Raw genomic sequence first — 20483 nt, 5'->3', positions numbered from 1 at the left:
TTGTGTGGTCAGAAATAAGGGAACAGAATGTCAAGTAAACAAATTTATATTATTGAATAGGCCTACGTGCGAGGGTTAGGCTGGTGAATGGTAATCAGCAATCGCCAGTGTAAATAACTAGCCTTAATGGATATAGGTACTGAAAACTACTGAATGGTAAGCATGCAGTCCATATGTTCTGGCTGTAGTTGGGACACTGTTCACGCGCTTTAACTATTATTTATAATCTCTAATTCAATAATTCTCTGATGATTCTCCGTTTCATTATAATTCGAGACTGGTATGATGAAATGGTGCATGCGTATGCAAGCAAAAATTTCCGATTTCGCTCCAGCTCCAGCGATAATAAGTACCGCGGTGGTTGTTATATAGTACCCACCCACAAATTTATTCAATTTCGAGAAATGGTCCTGTATTTCAATTGGTGTGAATGATCGACTAGTATATATACATACATCTCTTAGTTCCTTCTCTCCTCGTGGAGAATAGGGCTGGAAATCAAAATTCCAAAATTCTGAAAATAATATTTGGCAGCTTTTTCGGCCTCGTTCCATGTAATTTTTTCTTTCTCGACTGTCCTTCGCCATGTTTCCCTTGGTATTCCCCTTTTTCTCTTTCCCTCCGGGCCCATGTCTGTGTAATGCGTGGATTTTCGTCTTTCTTCATTCTGATAACATAATTATTATGGTGATTGCCATGCATATCTTCTTCTTCGCAATATACATAATATTGTATATACATATATATTATATTCTACGCTACATATATATAAACCAGTCATATATATATATATATATAATAATTATATCATACATATTATGTGCGCAGCATAGAGGCAATAACGATGAAATAACCCGACACTTTTTTCCGTTTCCTTTTTCGATATGCATGCTGGGATAGTTCATGACGTCATGACAGCCAATGAAGAAGAATGTCATGGCGGATAGGGCTTGGCCGTGATGAATATATATCGGAAAATCCGCCCAATTTCGCTGCCTCGCCAAATCAAAGTTTTTGAAGTGGCTTTAGCAGTTAGTTAGCCATGTCTAAGCAGCGTTGTACATACTGCCAGACGGACGTCAAGGGTGTAGGATTGAAATGTGTTGACTGTGAAAATTTTGACCTTTGTTTACAGGCAAGTCACGTGATTCGTTGATATTTTTAACGGCTATTATAGCTACACATATTTATTAATTCGACGTTTATTGCACTGAATGTTAGTGAATTTATCGGTCCAGATGATATTTATAGATTTCAGATGCAAGTTCATGCAAACTAGTGTTAGATGACGAATGATACTGAGCTCCCAAATTGGGCTAATACAGTAGTAGCTCTACTGTCATAGCCATAGGGTCTATGTCCCCCAGGGTACTGCCGGAACGTACCCTGGTCACTATTTGATATGGTTAGTGGTGCGCTCCTAATTATAAATACAGGTCTACTGATAATGATTTATTACATAAATCTATGCTGAGAGACCCCCTGACCATAAATAAATAGTCATCACAAATTAAATATAACTCTTCTGGTGAGATATTGCGCATGCGCTAACACACGAACGTAGCCAGATTGTGTACTGATCTTGACTGGTATATGCAGCGCGGACCTTACATGCCATAACATACCATAATATCTTCTTCTTATTTCTTAAGTAAGGTCTACTGATGGAATGTTATCATATAAAGCTATCTCTTCATTTCAAATGCATAATTATTGCATAATATTAATTTTCTCGGAAGATATTGCGCATGCGCGAACACCGTTATTAAATCACCGAGTTGCACTCTCTCCCTCTTTCTCTTTCCCCCTCTTTCCCTTACTCCCCTTCTCTCGTTTTCTCGCGCGCTCTCTCTCTTTCTCGCTCGTTCTCTCTCGCTCTAGTGAAATGAACAATTTCAACAAATTAATATGAATGTGTAAATGACGTACGTGGCGCGCCTGCTCGGCTACAGTAATTGAGTGGCAACGCAGAGGTTACAACCTTTTTGCAGCTTTTTTTCACAATTCCAAGAAAGAGTTTTGCTGTCGCCCTCATCTCAGCGGTGGTCACCCTTACACATTCAATAATGAACCCGACCTAAACAATACCCCCCTGTGCATAGTCATGTGATAGTCAGAATGAAGGCTGTACATGTACTCAAAAGTATCTCAGATACCATTTCCCACATACAGACACGTGCCGCAGAAACGCGCGCGCAAATGGTCTCCCTCTGGGTGGAGGGACACACCCCTCAGTGATGTTCTCTGATTGGCCACTTGGCAAAAAACTTCCAACCAGCCAACTCCGAGTTGGCGAAATTAGAACATGTTCTAATCTTCCAACTAGTTGCTATCGATCGGTTGGACCATAGATATAGAAGAAGATCATCTTTTATATCATCTTCTATATATTCTTCTATATCTATAGTTGGACGCGCAACTTTTGCGTTTACACTGCCGATTGTCCGTTGCGAAGTTGCGAAGTTGGTACAATTCGGCAATTCGCCAACACAAAGTTGGCAGTGTAAACCCTGCTTTACAGACTACAATAGCCTCGTCTACACGACGAACCTTAACTCGAGTTAAGCGTTAATTCGAGTTAGCGATTATGTAGCGTCTACACGACAACACCCGATAGCGATTATTACCGATTTATTATGCATGCGTGCGTGCGTGTGTACCCCGGGGGACATAGACCCTCTCAGCAGTACTATAGGCATAGCATAGGCTATAGACATAGTAGTATTAGTACCTAGCTCGCGTACAGTTGTCGCAGGCCTGCGTCAACTGCACGCGGGCTATAGTTACTAGAGCTAATACAGTACAGTAGTAATAGGCCTAATATAATACTATTACTAATACAGTAATGTAATACTACTGAGTACTGTCTAAAGTAGCATAGGCGGTTAATCGATAATGGGTAATCATTAATGGACTATGAGTATGAGACACTTGCATTTAATCTTGCATTGATCCTACGGTAGAGGTGTCACCAGGGTCACGATACGATAAGTATCTCAAAATACGTAGGTCATGATATGATATGTAGTCGTAGGTATCGCGATACACAGTCAGAAAGAGAGATTGTGAATTGCATGCTATGGTAAAGTTGTTAATACGAAAAAACACTATATATATATATATTTCTAAGGTTGAAACACATTGAGATGTTCTGACTGCTCTTGATTGACCTGTTATCGATAGCTCTACTCACATGCCATGCACAGTGCGGTTCAAGGATAGAGATGATGTCCAGGACGGTGATAGGATAGGATGATGTTTATTACTGGACATGCTCTCTATCCTTGAGCCCACAGTGCTACGGTACGTGCACAGTAACAACACGCACCAGTCAGTCAGCATCTTATTTTGCGGTAACAATTTTAGCGGCAATACAAGCGCGCCACATATATTGACTTCGATTTCTACATCATCTGGGAACATTTATGTGATACTAAGAGGGAGTTCATACCTATAATACGAGAAAGAATTAAATTTAAAAGGAATGACATGTGCTTTATAAAATAGTTTAGCTTGCCTTATTCAGTGTTTAACATCCATATCGTTTGTATCGGGGTACAGACGCTACATATCGATTATCGTATCATGGGCCGGTGTATTGCGATTCACCTATATATCAGTGAATCGTTATACCCCTAATTCTAGGTAGCTTTTTCGTATGGCAGGAGTGAGAGCAGTCGTTGGTTGAAATCAGTGACATGATCTATTCCCATCCAAGCCATTTTTCATACCGAATACCGGCGCCCAAATTACGACCCCTAGCAACCAAATTACAAAATTCATAAAACGCCCAAATTAGCAGAGCTCTGATGCAGCTCTCCATGTTTCTATCGTTATATAGGCACTGTTTTATAATAAAATGCTCATAAGATCTATAAGCTATTATCTGAATAAAATGTGTCGACCAAACGCCCAATTTAATGTGATAGATAAGTATATACATTTGAATTTCCCCCCCCCCCATTTTGAGTCCCCATATTAAGCAGCTAGGTAAGCCCCTGATATGCCATATAGTGTTTGTCCTCATTCATTCACTTATACACATACATGCATCGTGTTGCATTCTTTTTCGTTTCATTCTGAGGTGTAACGCCAAACAGGTAGCCAGTAAAGTGTACAAACAGTCACCCTACAATACACAGTGTGCCGATCGTACTGTAGAATGTAGCAGTGGTGTGATTCAATTAATCTGATCATCTCCTCGGGTTTATAAACAACTTAACATCTGTATCCTTATATCCAGGGGTATATAGCCTAGTAGTAGTACTTCTAATATGGTAAAACATGAATATATAATTAGTCGGGTGCAAAATCATAGTGTGTGTGTGTGCGCGCACGCATTTGTGTATGTGTTATTATTTAATTGGGTCTGAAATGGTCATGATTCTGTACCTAGATACAAATATGAGACCCTCAAGAATATGAGTAGTATAGCACCTTATACTGTTGCGTTACGTATATATGTATTTAGGTCTAACTTGACCCCAAAATATTCATACACAACTCGTATTTATTTTTTTGCAGTGTGCATCCTGTGGAGTTGAGATAGGAAAACATAAAAAAAATCATGATTATCAAATTGTGGTGAGTAGATTTTTTGCAGTGGATACTTCATTTCATAGTTTATATATATATATGTATATAGAACATATTATATGTATCATGGATTTAATATAATTTATGAACATAAATATGGGTGCATGTGTATTAGAATTCAGTCAGCTAATAGGCATTATATCTTAGTGATGAGGCAGGGGCATCTATAGACTTGTATCGAGTAAACTTCCATTACTTAGGTGGGAAGTCCAAGTAATAACATGTGGAACAGGTTTGTTGGTTCATTCTGTCAGTATTTTTGTACAGTACTTGGGGTAGCTGTGCCTAAAATGACAGCGCGCAGTCACAGCTTGCTTGCTTACTGTATCAGGCTCTGCGTGACACCCAGTGGTGGCTTGTGTGCAGCCACTGGAACAATAGCATATGCTGCAAACTGCCCCTGCGTGCAAACAGACAATGGTCACTAGTCCCATAATGAAAGCCCATAGGCATGGTGCCAGATGTAAATGGCTTTGTTTTCACTGGTTGATATTGAATCTTTGAGGCTGTCTGTCTGTCTGCACACATTACAGTGGGTGCAGTTTTGTATAGGGCTCGTATGTGAACATGTAATGTTGTAGTAGGAAGTATAAACATGTGATGATCTGATGTTCTACAGACATTACTTTAGCTGCGTATGTGTTATGGCTGCAACGCATTGTTTACACGTGTGACATGATCATGGGTTCTCAGAGGCGAATTAGAAAGCGGAGAAAGAAAAAACAAAGGTTAAAGAAGTATCTGGGTCCCACTGATGATGTTAGTAAAATTCTATATATTGTACATCTAATGCACAAACTTGTGTGTGTACATGTGTTAACTTCCATCGCTTCTAAATAATAATGTGTAAATGGTGTTATTTCATCTCTGAGGTTATTTAAGGCAATTTGTGTATTGCAACTCAACTGTATGTGTGGCATGACACTGGACTTTGATATTTGCACTTGTACATATACAATGGTGTTAGTAACTCAGATAAAGCCAAGATGACAACGCCATGTAGGTAATAATACTGAGCTGTGGAACAATATTTGACTAAGAGGCAAGTGTGTCAACAGAATGTGTTCTCTCAGGATGGTTGTAATCTTGGTTGCATGTGTTTTCTTGCAGGACAATGGTAGATTCTCTGTGTTTGATACTAACTCGTCCTGGACGGCTGCGGAAGAGATGCTCCTTCTTGATGCCATTGAACAATATGGCTTTGGAAATTGGTGAGTTTAGGTTCTCTGTATGCTGTAGTATCAGGTTGTGCTATTCAGTGGGAGACTTTGCAGTTGCAATGCTATATTTATTGATATAATCTCTGTGTGGTAATATCAGCTACCTATGAATAATATTCGTTTTAATATTCCCCCTGTAGTAGTTGCAATGCTGTATTTATTGATATCATCACTTTCTGGTAATATCAGCTACCTATGAATAATATTCGTTTTAATATTCCCCCTATCTAAGTGTGCCTGTATTTTTTACTTTCAGGGAAGATGCAGCAGCTCATGTCGGGACTAAAACTGCAGATGGTATGGCAAATTTTATGATTACTAGCTATCAATACAAACATTTTATTTATAGATTATTTCTCTATCTTGATGTATTAAAATTTAGAATTCCCACAGCTAAATGTTTAGATGACTAGTTTGTAGCTTTTATATACAGCCTGTAATTCCATTTAAATTTTTATGTAATAAGGAAGTTTGTTTCATTCAATTTTATTGCAATCTAATATCTGTAAACTAACATTTTTGTACTGCCATGTACTGTTATTGTTTGGATGGTTATTTATATGGTGAACTTAAAATTGCATTCCTCAGATGAAAAACTATCATAATATATACGCACTGCAATTTCTTGATTGCCACGTAAAATTGTCCCCGAAAACACCACCTTTAAAGGCTCACAATGTGCATCCAAACGCTAATTTCTACAGTACTAGACTAGCAAATACTTCGTGGCATGAATAATCACACTACCTTATGACAAAATAAACTCTAGCTCCTCCAATTTCACTGCGCGTTGTCTTATAAAAGGTATTTTGAAAATACCTCCAATGTTGTTGAAATTCTCCGATGTTGTTGATAGTTTCCCCAATCTCCAAGCAACCGTGCAGCGGTGGCGCGGTACAGCGGTACGGGCGCAGCAAAGATAGAAACATGTGACGTCACCAAACCAAGTCGATGTTATGTTGTTTGAAACAAGTTAGCGTTGGCGCCTGATTACCTGATTTCGCACCTCTTTCTTGTTGGGAACGCGCAGTCAAATGGGAGGAACTAGAGTTTATTTTGTCATAAGGTAGTGTGATTATGCATGCCACGAAGTAGTTGCTAGTCTAGTACTGGAGAAATTTCAGCGTCTGGATGCGCATTGTGAGGCTTTAACATAGACAGTCCTTGTGAATTGATGTATATAGTTTGCGAAATGTAAACAGACTGCCATGTCAATTCATTCCAATTTACTTGAGTGTTCGTAGGTGGCACAGCAGCAGCACCACCTGGGTTTAGATTGGTGTACACTTGTTAAACTATGATATTTTGTGCAACAATGTAATGAATTTGTTTAACTCATATAGTAAAGTAACGTCCAGAAAGTAATACGTTAATCAATCGTAATTTCATTAATAGATTTTGGCACAATCGTACGAGTTGTACGTTATTTACGTGCCATTTTGCTTGCCCTAATGGTAGTCGGATGTATATGCAGAGAATCACTAAAGTCACTGTGGAAATAATACTCGGCACAACAGCATGGGATGTTTTTCCCCACGTAAATCAGAGCTCATGGCAGCTTTTATATTGAGTCTATCGGATCACAATATTTTTACACAATTTATATGCACAAAATGCTTGCATAGAACATTGCTTCAATACTTACATTACAATACAGATACATTGATGAATTTGGGGGAAACGCAGCTTTAATGTGTTGCTATACAACATAGCATTGTTGCAATGAAATTTCTGATTAAGTTAACCTAACTTATCTTGCACACGTATGCTTTTCAGAAACAAGAGATCATTACTATGCATTTTTCATACATGGAAACATAGGAAAGGGTAATTATGTTTTTGCATTCTAAAGTATGATCACATCTACCCAGGGGTAGAAATTAACTTTTGAACAAGGGAGTCCAACGGACCCCTACCCTCAAAAAGAGGGAGTCCGCAGCAAAATAAGGGAGTCCTTTAAAATATAGCAACTGGGCTCAGTGTACGTCATTGAATTTGAACATGTTCCACTCTGTTACTATGTTTTATATTTTGATGCATGTAGCTGGGAGATCTCTTAACATCATCTCAACTGGTTTATCACTTGTTTCAAATGCATGACTTCTGGACCTAACTCAAAAAATCAAATTCAAAATCAACATATGCTCTAATGTAATTCACAATTTCACACATGATCATAATATCGGTGTTTAATATTGCAGTTACCTTGCCTACGGAGTCTGCAGTAGATGTAACAGACCACACTTGTCCGAATGGAGGTACTACTAGTCTGTAGTTAAAATCATAGTGTATTGTTTAGATATTGTAACTTTGTATTTATGATAAAACGTGATTCTCACAGATAAGATATTATTAAAAGTATATATTGAATTAAAGGCACATTTATCAACAGGTACTTGGATTTGGAATTAGAGGTACAGCTAGAAGTACTTATTATGCTGAGTTAGTACCTCATTTATAAGTCTTACCTCATGAACACTCGTGAAATTAACTAAAATGACTACTGTTAGTACCAATGTTGAGGTTCCTACCTAGAGACCCACCATCGAACTGGTCATGATACTGCAAAGGAGAGCGCATTTAACCGTGATCCGAAAGCTGATGCTAAATAATATACGAAACTGTTTCAGGTCCCCTATCACCCAGTCTAGCTACAAAGGTGACAGCTGCTGATGTGTCACCAGAGGACCAGAGACAGCTGGGGTTCATGCCACTCAGGGAGGATTTTGAAAGAGAGTATGACAATGAAGCGGAGACTCTAGTCAGTGTACTGATGATTACACATGAAGATGATGACCTAGACATAGGTAGGACATTCTAGCTAATACATGCTTACTCATGCGACCTAGATATAGATTGAAACTAAAAATGCACAAGTCTAACATCACACATTTTAAAAGCTATCGAATGCACACCGAAAGCTATCAATGCCCACCTACTAAATACATGTCCTTGGTGCCTATTTCAACCTCAGACGCTCCTTGTAAGTGTCGAGTATTCTGTGTTGGTGCAACAATGATAGTTCACAATCTGTAAAGTGTAATGTTGGTGGATCATTTATATTGTAGCCGTGAAGATGGCACAGGTGGACATGTATGTGCGGCGTTTGAGAGAGCGTGTACGGAGGAAGCGAATAGTCGGTGATTTCGGGCTAGTGCAACAGTTCTTCACAGCAAGTAAACAGAAGTCACCAGTTAAACGAAAGGAATCCAAAGAAGAAAGGTGGATATTACTAAAAACAGTTATCTAGGACCGTAGTTTAGCAGATTTTCAATTCTGTTATTTTTATTATTTATTGATGTTAAGCATCACATCAGTTATTCTACCTAAATTCATCTTGTCTAACTGCAATATAAATTTTTATCTAAATATGAAAATTGAGAGAAAGGTGTGCAATATTAAGAGTGATTGACTAGTGCTAAGCGATTTTTATGACTTGGAAGTTCACTAACAACTCTAGATTAGTTTAAGTTATGTGCTAGATCTATGAGTTGTCTGTGGAGTGTATTAGCAATGATACTGTAATTTGTCAACAACATAATATATTTGGTGATGGAATCCAGTGTGGTATATGTTGACTGTGTGTGCCCCATTCAGGTGAAGAGCGTATTGAAGTTTTTTTTATTCTGTATGTGACTCACATAGCTAAGTTTGCTGAATATTCCCTGGCTTGGACAAAAACGTCAGGCCATACGTAGGCACGTGCATTGATTCCCGTGCATTGTCTGCTTAATCTTTGCCCTGCTGATGGAATCTAACTTAAAACTTTTAAGTGTGGATCAGCAGAGATTGTAATCTGCAGCACAAAGGATTGGTCAAGATACTGAGTTGTAGTTAAATGCTTTTCTCTTGTCTCCTATTAGTGACAGAAAAGTTGTCTTAGTAGTCTAATAACCTGTAGAGACAGCAAGTTTGATCCTACATAAAACTAGTCTGGGCCTGTATTTTTGCAGTGTGTACACGCTATCCCGGGCTATGTACGCGCTAGTCCAGACTAAGTTGCCCCCCTCCCCCGAACTGAGGTGGACCATGCCCACTTCAAAGCATGCTAAGTTATCCGTGTAAATTGTGTGTGTTCGCAATCCAGGGCATACGCAGACTAAATTGTTTTAGTTTTTGATTTTCCATTCACTACTGTATGCTCATATAGTGTAGACAACTTGGTTCATAATATAATGGCAAATAGAGGTAGTAACTGGAACGACGAGGTAAATAGTCTGATTACAATTTGGCCAGAAGAATCTTTTTAGAAGGTATGAGAAGGCAGACATGGCAGTGTGCATGTTTATATTTCATTACTGGTAAAATGGCTGAATTAGATTATAATCGGATACCCAAATCGATTATATTCTGGTTGTAATTTCTGCTGTGTATTCAGTCACCTTTTTAATAATAATATTCTTCTTCTAGTATTACAGCAGCTCAGTGTCAGTGTAAATCATAATAATGCCGTCGGCAGTGCTATTGTTTTACCGACATTGCTGTCTGCTGTGTGACGTAAAAGGCCAAACTAAGCATGTGCAGTCAGTCACCCATGCTAACTTAGCCCAGTTGAATATTTTGTGTCTGTACACTGCAGTGTAGTGCTTGCTTGGCCCAGGCCTGGCCCTAAATAGTGTGATATAGGACCAGATTTTGCAGTCTGTACGAATTGTATAGTTATTGCCATGACCTGAAATATCCAGAAGGAAGGTCAACATAAAAGTGTGTGCTTAGATTTCTTTATAATGGTTCATTCTTTGTAAAATGGTTGTCACTAGTTTTCTATGGATAAGGAAGGAGGCCGGGAAGAACACTGCTGGGTCCCTGCTCATACACATTGTCTGTGCTTCTATGTTATAATATATGAACGTGGATAAAATTAGCCGGTGTAAATTTCCTACTTTCTGTGATTGTTCAGAGTTTGATTCACTCTGGAGGGAGTGAGGGCTTATGGGGTAGTTGCTGGAGAGCTGTTTTCATTTATCCATCCCCTGATATCTACCTATGATTAAACCCATTTGATTAAACCAGAATTGAATATGTTTTTAGCTGTATCATTGTATGATCTTAACAACCTATTTTGTTATTTTATATTTTTAGCAGTGCGTAGCTAAAGTAACTGGGTTCTAAATGTTCCTAAAATGTGCATTCTGTTTTAACAATTAAGAATAATATTAATATTATTCATTTGTGTTTTTTTCAGAGAATTCCATGATAAAATGAGACCATTTGCTCAGTTCCAGTCAGCCATTGAGCGTGAGCAATTTTTTGATGACTTGCAGCGTAAGTGTCCAAGCTAACCCAGTATGGCTACAGTACACGTCAGTTGAGCGCTGTCGCTCTGCGGCACTTGTTTGTTTTATAGCCTATTATATAACAACATAAACTCATAATAATTTTTATGCTGAAGCATCAGTAATATGTACGCTTACAGGTGAGACTAAATTTGTCTAAATTGATTCATTTTTAGATTTATGTGAGAAATGAAAGTTTTACAGCTGTACCTGTATAATACAACAACAACATAGCAGCAAATTAGTGAATTATAGTCAGCCAATGTGCAGTATATTTGCAATTCCACCACTGCAATATGGTTGGACCATCGAAAGTGCTGGACTGGCAATTGCTGAAAACGTCTAGAAGTTTCAGTGTTTTATTTAAAGTAAACATAGAAAACTAGCATTAATCAATATTGATTGGGCCGCAAACTTACATTTTGGACATTTAAATTAATTTGACTTGCCCATGTGGTTTTTTTCCCCTCTGTCAGGCACTAATAGTAATATTGTAAATCTTTCCCACACACAGGTGGCAGCACTGTGTACCTATAGTCTAAGTAATGATTTCTCATGTTTTTCCTAACCTAATAATTACCTTACCGTGGAAATAATTGCCGATACCGGTACTCTACCTCATACTAAGTGTATGCAGTAAGGCTCAAATGTCTTAGAATTAGAACACTCACTCGTCATTATTTTCATCAATATATGCACTGATCTGCATTTCAAAGTAAATCTGTTTACATTCGTTAGCATCACTACTATTGATAGCATGGGATTCTCATATCTTACAGGATACCATTGACTGGTACCAGGGTATAATAAAATTACATCACGGAATCGGATGCACTTGTATTTGTGGTGCTATTTTTATATATAATTTAATTTCTGCAAATCTCATGAACAGACCTGCCAACCCTTACGATTTTTTCGTATTCCTTACGAATTCCATGATGTTTCTACGAATGTACGATCAAACTGAAAATCTTACGATTTTTTACGACTTGTGAAAATTAATGTTTTTTACATTGTGAGCCGAGAAATATCTGGCGATTGTGGGCGCAGCATATTGGATCACGCGTTCACGTTGTTCTCGTGTGATCTAGAGTTAGTCCCATCATTCATTGCGCACATAGCATACAAGTAAAATGGCTGCCTGCTGCAATAAAAGAAAAGCCTTACTATTTTCATGAATCACAGGTTGGCAGGTCTGCATGAATTCAACCACATATTTGCTTGGTATTTATTGTTTTATGGCCTGTAATGGCAAAAAATCATCGTGATTTTTTCTGGGGTAATCAGTAATATGCCCGGTGATAGGTGAGAGTCGTGAGATCTGTTTTGTCTCATTTTTGGATTTATATGAGAGGGAATGGTTTTAAAACAGGATTAGATTCTTGTCACTTTGGTATATAATTTTATTGGCTATTTTGCAGATGAGAAAAAACTAAAGTCTAGACACAAGGAGTTGGTGAGATACAGAAAGCATGGCATTACTAAGTTTTCTGGTAAGCAATACTAAAGATCAGTAAAAATCGTGTGTGTGTGTGTGTGTGTGCGTGCGTGCGTGCGTGCGTGCGTGCGTGCGTGTGCGCGCGCGTGTGTGTGTGATTTATGGTATTCCATACATGAAATCTGAATTGATGGTGTAAACTGCATGAAGGACATTTTGATGTTTCGAAGTGGGAAGGGATGAATGCCATTCCTGATAAAATGTAATCAGTTTTTTAAAATATGCTAAAGATTGTTCTATACATGATCTTCAGCATTTATTACACAGCATTTGACAACCTAATCTATTTGCAGAATTAGATGATTTTGAAAAGTCTCGATTATTAATGGAGAAAAAAAAGGAGACAAGAAAAGCTGTGAGTATGTATTGCTATTTTGCACTCTCTTCCTGTAGTGAGTAATGCCAGCTGGCATACTCTATGACTTTTAAATGCACTCTTATATGAATAGAGTTTTACAATGTCTTTCCTGTGATAGAAATGCTTTGATAGTCACTTATATCACTTAATACAATAATGTATTGATACTCGTGATATAGTCGGTGGTCTGTATAGAAAAAATACACTGTTTATTTCCTCAATAGAATGATGAAGGACAGGTAAACCTTTTGTGGCAAGAAAATATGATCAAACTACTCGTCTGTAATTTCAGATAACATTCAGTTTAATTACCCAGCTTTGTACATAATGGAGCCATTTTAAATATTTATACTTGTTTTGGGTATACACTCTCGAAACATGATACTGTAGTTTGAATTTCAACACGACATCAACCACAAGTATGATTGCTGTCCTTCTTGCTGTTGTTCCCCTAAAAATAGGATAGTATCCATGACAATGTAATGCTGTGGTTGCCCTACCTGGTTCCCATTTGCACATTTCCCATTAATTATTTTCTGTACGTATCCCTCCCTGCTCTACATAAAAGACGATGATAAAAAAGTAAATTTTCATGGTCAACCACCTTTGAAGGAAGTTCCTTGGTGTCCCTCGCAACTTGTCTTTGTATCCTAAAATTTCTGATTAAATACATGTCAACACTTTCTCTACTGCACACACATTGTAATCTTTCCAACACTTCGTCGTTCATCTAGGGTGGAATGACCATCGGCATGTCCTTGGCAAGGCGAAGCACTTCAACCACATCAACAACCATGTCCTTAAAAAAGTCTGCAGCAGCAGCAGAGTACGTTGTGTGCTGTAGATAAACTAAATTTTATCGCTCACAATCTACCTTGAGTCTCTCTGTTTTACACTAATATAATAACACTGATATGAAATAATTTAAGCAAAAACTGCACTGTATTCTCATACTATATACTTTATATACCCATATTCGTTTGTTGTATATTCCTTCGTACAGAGAAAGCGGCGAACAAAAGTCGTCCTTGTTCGCAAAAGGCGGCGGCGGCAGTAACAACATGGGTCCGCTGGAGATCACCAGCCAGCATGGAAACGACCTGCTGTCTGAGAGGGAGCAAAAGGTACTGACAGGCCGTGTTGCAAACTCCACGACAGATGGCGCTCTCGCTCATAGGCTCAATCTACCACTGCCACAGATGGATTTCGGTTACAATTTGTAACGCTTTTTTACTACAAGTTTTACAGCAGGCACGTTACTCGTATCTTATGTAATAAGATTTGGACTAATAAAAGTTGCAAAGATATTAAAAATCCGACCATTATTTTATGAGAAATTTGATAAAATAGTGATACGAAATAGTGCGCCCATTTACTACTTTCAAATCATTACGCTGTTTACTAAACTAAGTTCACGTGTTTATTTAATATTTATCATAAATTTTTCGGATGCTTGCCAATATACCTAATTCTCGAACATTGTCTTTGATGCATTTTTGCGTATTCAGCTTAAAACATCTAAATTTGTCCACCAAATTTGTCCACCAACAAACATGCAAATAATAGAAATTTCTAATGTTCTGTTCGACGGCGACTTCGCGGCCGTTGGATTGCCATTTGCTGGTTTTCCCTGGAGCTCCGCCCACTTGAAAAATAGTGCTAGCCTTGTGGCAGTGGTAACCTGAGTGTGCGAAGGGGGGCGCTGCATGCAGTTTGGCCGTGTTGGCCAGTGAAAGCGTTACAGCTGTGTCTGTGTGATGAGTTGATATGTCTTTATAAAATTGATGCTATTATGGAGAAGGTAGTTTTAATAGAAGTAGTGTCTGTTATTACTACTTAAAGATGTGTATTTGTCATTTTTTGCAGCTATGCACTGCCATGAACCTGAAGCCTGCTCACTATGTAACCATCAAGACCTGTCTCATTAAGGTAAGTAATGCTCAGGTGCAAAGTTTTTTTACCTGACCATTCAGTCGTATATTTACTGCTAGATATGGGAATCGAGTAGTGTCCGAGTTGACCTAGTTGTTTAGATCTCTTTGGCTGTGTTTCTGTTTTTATAGTTTATCCTGGTCGGTGGTAAATGTGATTTTTTTGTCAAACAAAAAATTTATAGTGGGTTTTAATTGAATTATATGGGCATTTGGTTTAATTTACTGGACAGATCAGTAGTCTAGACTACCAGGCTTTGATTAATGATTCACCCTATGCTTGTGACACAGGTTTTATATTAATCTTTGGGAAGTTGGATTGTCACAGCCATTAATAGCAGTGACAGAATTTTTTAGATTAGTGTGTACGTGTAGAATTTATACTTGGTATGAATTTTGGACATTTTATACCTAACAGTTCTGTGTGTCTCCCTTAGGAAAGCCTACGTAAGAAGCATGGAGGTTCACTCAGAACCCACAGTATTGAGGGCCTGAGTAGAAGCAACAAAAACAGACTCCTTAGCTTCTTTGCAGAGAGTGGCTGGATATCTGCATGCTAAACAGTGCTGCCACCTGCAAGGAATACCAAGATGTTTTCGAATACGTTTTCCATAGTCTATTGAGGAAGAATATATTTATTACCTCTCAAATCAAATTACTTGTAGTCCATCACCACATGTCATGCTGTTTTATTGGAAAGTTTGCTGGCTTCGCAGCAGTCGAATCTAAACACTTCCACTGCCCTAGAACCACAACTTTATTCACCACACACCCTCAAAGTTGAACTATTGTCAGTCATGCGTTGTCTCAGGCTTTAGGATAATCTGTTTTCTTATACATGTACGAAGTATCAGCCTCTTCTAAAATGGTTGTTATCAAATTGACCAGTGTATGTCACACCACTTCAGATACTGCATGTTATGTTATGTAGCAAAAGTCATTGGCCTCGTCTTGTGCATTACTTGGCATTTCTGCTTTTTGTGGAGGAAGCATGGACATTCCAGCTGCTACGGTGAATAGCGCCACTCCCATATTATGTCCACATTCCAGATGAATAGCTGAGCAATGAGTAGGTGCACTGTGAGAGCGCTCTAAGAAAAGTGTGGATGATTTCCATTGGCTTCGCTCTGTTATAACCGTGGGGTAAAGCAATAAATATCAGTGCTTTAAACAGCAGATCAGCAATACTGTTTGCCACGATGATAAACTGTTATGAAGCCAGCCAGCAGCAGCTGTAGCACCTGCACTTGTGAGTGCTTTCACAGGCACAGCTGCATAAGCGCTATGTGTACGGATCGGGTGCCACCTCTGCGATGAGCCCATTGGAAGAATGTGCAGTCTGGAATTGGGCGGCATAGCAGAACTATGGTGGCATCAGCAGAGGCCCAAGGTGGTGCACTGATACAGATGATCGGTGTTTGTACATCGTTAGTATTGTGTCGAGTTACACTGCTCATTCTCAATCGCAAGTACAAGCGGTAACCCTTTGCGCACCCACCGAGGCAGGCGCTCATGTTTAGGCAGGAAGTTTCTGTGCTTAGACTGTGCATGTGAGATGCGTGATGCGCAGCGTTAGGGCGCCGGCTACGCGCGCAATACAGGGAAGCAGTGCATGGGTGGTCTTCATTGCGCATCGAGTCATCGTGGCCGTATGTTTAAAGTACAGCACTCGGTGGGCACGGTCGGCTGTTGAAAGCCAGCCACCTTTTCGTTGACAGTGACGTTGGCGTGACAAAATGTAAATCCACTCTTACATGCGTTATGTGACTTGAGCAGTGGAGAACTTATGGACACACCTCGTCGCTGGCTGAGCATTGAAACCCTCCTGCCTGAGTAGATTTTGGTGTATCCATTCGCTCTCCCTCTGATGCAGCGAGTTATTGAAACTAATATACGCCCCCACCTTTGCTAGAATTTCATCTTGGTATGAACGGGCTACCATATGCTTGGCGAGACACGCGTTTGCTACAGCAAACCATTTTTGCTTGGGTGGGTGGGGGGTGGGTGGGTGCGGCGGTTGAGTTTTAACGGGCGTGTCTGGGGTGTATCAGGGCCATCTAGTTACTTGAAAGCCACTGTTATAAGGAGGCGGTGGTTCCTGGACCCACTTGTACTGTGCACCGAAATGTTGTTCCTAATGGTTTTACTGCTGTTGGGAAATTTCTTTCATTTTCCTTTACGTAGGTTTGTGTCTGTTTTACCGTGATGGGTTTCGATGAGGTTGTTTTCATTTATTCAGTTGTTCATTCGAGTCAGTGCTTAGCGGCGGTTGTTGCATGCTCTCGTATTGCTTTTTTTATTTGATAAAGAAGCACGTTTGAAAAACAGGAAAGTGCAGATATCATAAACGAATGGTTTATTTCTCCCTGTAAAGCGCTCAAATTGCCCTGCAGTGCATAAGAAACTCCTGTGTTTTATGCCATGTTCAAAGATACCAGTTTAGTTTCAGTTAGTTTCAGTGACGTTCTAAACGCCTATTATTAGATTCCGTGCCATCCGTATGATGTCATAAACATGCCTCATTTGAGCATGGGTTTCATATTTCGCGTTTCTCTTTTATTGCGCATATGCCCACTTTGTAATAGTAGACTTGTTTTGTGAAATTTAATCCAACTAATGTTTGTTGGGTGTTCAAGGGTTCCAGCAACTTGCCAAAAATATCCTGGTCGGTCGGTATACAGAGGTTCTTTAGTAGATCCATATAGATTATTAATTTTTTAAGCAAGTAGTAATTGGCTGATCGGTGTCCCAGTTCTGCAACATATTGGTTTTTCGCACATAATCGCACTGCCTATGGTGAGTGATCATCCATGTATATAAAAGCTGTAAACTAAAATATTTATTGTGTATATATTTCGTAAAGAAGACATCAAATTATACGTGGCACGGCGCATTTTCTACATCATCTCCACTGTTTGTAATGAAACTGCAAAATGTATTTTTGTAAACGATCAGCTGGATACGTGTATAATTTACATGTGGTCAGCATTAATGTGTGTTGAGTTGTAGTAATTTAGTATGAAGTTTCCTTTTAAACTTAACACCGGAAAATTTAGTTGATACTTAGGAAGCCATTTCACATAGGTTCTCGTGAATTGTCATCTCATAGGTCGTCTTATCGTGCGATTTTTATGTGTTTGAGCAGGTGATGCCTTCTTATATAAGCGTTGATATCACAACCGTGTTGTGAACGTGGCAGTACTGCTAATTTTTATCGTAGGATATCGGTGAACATGGTGGCTAGTTCTCTGTTTTTGTATAATTTCATGTTCAACAAGTGATTTAAATATATGTTTGTCCGTACAAATCATTTTTCGATGTGTTCTACATGGAAACAGTTCTTCCTGAATTCTGGTGGATTGCTGTCAGTTTTTTTGTTTTTACCGCACCAGTTCGTTGTAACATCACTAGTTTAGTAGCCATTCGGATACTACGGTTTATGTAGTGTCGTAGAGCCCCACCCGTGTGTCATTGTGATGTTAAACCTTGTTTGTGTGTAATGCGCACGTATTTTGAATCACCCTGTTAGCCTTTCGTGCACTGTTTTTTAGTCGTTCTGCATAGTCATGTATTTATATTAGCATAGAACACGGGAAAGTATCAGAGCAATGTTTGTTGTCACACTCACATATAAGGTTTCTATTTTCAACGGGCAACTAAATAATTGTAATGGCGTGCATAAATGATTTCCACTGTCTGTCTATATATGTATGCAAATACAACTGTTTACATATGTACGTGTGCTTGTTTATGGCAAAATGTTTACAATCTGTAATAATGCAGAGGTGGCATTTCACACCCACCCTGTCACGCGTAGACGCAAATCTTGCATCTTATAGGATGTTGCCAAGAATATATCAGACCAATTTTCTCATCTATGTGCGATGTCACACATTCGCAGCACATGCCATGTCTTTTGCTGCTCTGTCAGCTACCGCAAGTTAGTTCGCGAAACGTGTTGGTTGCGTGTGTGAAAGAAAGATTCATTTAATTTGTTGGAAAATTTTGAAAACAAGATGGGCATATTATGGTTATAACACTTCGCATTTATAAGTTGGTATATTTCTCATCTCAGTGCCTAGGTTAAAAGCATCAGACTTACTGTATGATAGGTCGCAGGTGAAATTAGTGTGGTATTGTGTTCTCTGAATTACATTTCAAGAATGTAACGAATGTTTCTTGGCGAGGTTTATTTTCTATCAAGTGTTATAATGTTAGGTCTGCATGGCGTCTCATATATTTATGCATCTTGCAGGGATGCGTGCCACAGTGGCTGGTTTTATGTATAACCCAGGTACGAGCGCGCATTGTGGCGTTATTGTTGATGCATTGTCGGCATGAGATACCCAGTGTAAATACGCAATTCATTTGTACCTAACAATAAAACTATTTAAAAAATAATGTATGTGAATTTATATGTCTCCGTACCTGAAATATGTCACATTTACGTGGAAGCACAAACGTTTCCTGAAAATACGGTACTGGGGATGTGGCTGTAGTGTTGCTTGGGACTTGAACTTTGAAAATAGTCAGCCCTCTAGTTTAGTGTTGGTATAAATTGTATTGCAAACTCATCGGGGAAAACCAATTATCTTGTGAAATATATTATATTATATATGAATTTTTCTATATAATTGATAAACTCTTCTTTCATTTTGTGGCCGCGCATACCATGTTCAAACACATGTACTATACCTGCACGGACTAATATATAAGATAACCTTATTTATCTTTATTACATTGATCTCGGGTGTAAACAAAACGTCTAGCATTTCTCTTGGTTTGCAGACCGTCTTGGTCTAGATCTGCTTCTCTCATCTTTTAATTTCCCACATTTAGCGCCGCAGTGAGCTTATCAGATGTTAGTTAATTAATCATACTATTAAACAGTCAATAACTATAAACTATGTCCAGTGATAACATAGTAGCAGCGTTCAGATGGATACATTGTTTGGTTGTAACGACTACTATTTCGCAGTCATAACCAAACCGTTCGATTGTTACTGAAGTGAATCTTTTAACATTTGGAGGGTTTTGTGCAACTGAACACGCAGACATGAACTTACGTACGCACGCGTACTCTCAAATACAAAGACGCGCACTCGCGTGCGTGCGCATGCGTACGACGTGTGTACGCGCATTCTCGTTGACCGACTCACCCGAAAAACAAACACTGTTTTGAAAGCGGATGTTGCCCCGGAAATAATGGTTTCTTCCGCGGCTTCGAAGTGAGTGGTGAGAGAGTATTGACACGTCGAGCCAGCTAAGATAAGTAAGTATATATCTATATATAGTTACAGAATCATGCATTACTTTTAATTGTTTTGATATTAATAGCATTTTAATAGCAGACAGAATCTAATTTATACTTATATGTAGAATGCTGAATGTCTCTCTTATGCTCTTATCAATGCCGGCCTGCCAGTAGATATAATTTCTACGTGCAGTTTTCAACTAATGCCTGTATGGTTTATTCGCACACTACCTACGTATTTTCTTTGTTACAATAAGTTAGTTCATTCATATATATATATATATATATATATATATATAGTTCCTGTTAATATCACAAATATGTAAGTTTTGGTATGCAGCATTAATTGG

General features: G+C 38.7%; 1 protein-coding gene across 3 annotated transcripts; it reads left to right on the top strand.

The window, feature by feature from the left end:
- The first annotated feature begins 908 nt into the window (after positions 1-908).
- On the top strand, positions 909-19280 carry LOC106810460 (transcriptional adapter 2-beta-like). Of its 3 annotated transcripts, none has more exons than XR_001394022.1 (15): positions 909-1135; positions 4525-4584; positions 5707-5807; positions 6073-6113; positions 7593-7643; positions 8018-8074; positions 8447-8623; positions 8885-9038; positions 11002-11081; positions 12514-12585; positions 12884-12949; positions 13683-13774; positions 13952-14072; positions 14815-14877; positions 15317-19280. XR_001394022.1 is itself a non-coding variant. In XM_014813836.1 (15 exons), the coding sequence occupies exons 1-15, from the start codon at positions 1043-1045 to the stop codon at positions 15437-15439; spliced, it is 1347 nt and encodes a 448-aa protein (XP_014669322.1). In that variant the 5' UTR covers positions 909-1042; the 3' UTR covers positions 15440-19280. The 3 variants fall into 3 exon arrangements, 2 of the variants coding, with proteins under 2 accessions (XP_014669322.1, XP_014669323.1); XM_014813836.1 differs by having other exon boundaries at positions 12884-12945; XM_014813837.1 differs by lacking the exons at positions 909-1135; positions 4525-4584 and adding an exon at positions 5071-5355 and having other exon boundaries at positions 12884-12945.
- Positions 19281-20483: the final 1203 nt, after the last annotated feature.

The sequence above is a fragment of the Priapulus caudatus genome, unplaced genomic scaffold, assembly GCF_000485595.1.
Source record: "Priapulus caudatus unplaced genomic scaffold, Priapulus_caudatus-5.0.1 Scaffold442, whole genome shotgun sequence".
Taxonomy (NCBI): domain Eukaryota; kingdom Metazoa; phylum Priapulida; class Priapulimorpha; order Priapulimorphida; family Priapulidae; genus Priapulus; species Priapulus caudatus.
The sequence above is the reverse complement of the archived record's forward strand: the minus strand, read 5'-3'. Positions and strand labels throughout refer to the sequence as shown.

Excerpts from the sequence above, each read along its gene's own strand:
- LOC106810460 (XM_014813836.1), top strand. The coding sequence starts at position 1,043 with ATGTCTAAGCAGCGTTGTACATACTGCCAGACGGACGTCAAGGGTGTA. Across the intron at positions 7,644-8,017 it reads ACATGGAAACATAGGAAAGG|TTACCTTGCCTACGGAGTCT; the intron begins GTAATTATGTTT and ends TTAATATTGCAG. Across the intron at positions 14,878-15,316 it reads TCAAGACCTGTCTCATTAAG|GAAAGCCTACGTAAGAAGCA; the intron begins GTAAGTAATGCT and ends TGTCTCCCTTAG.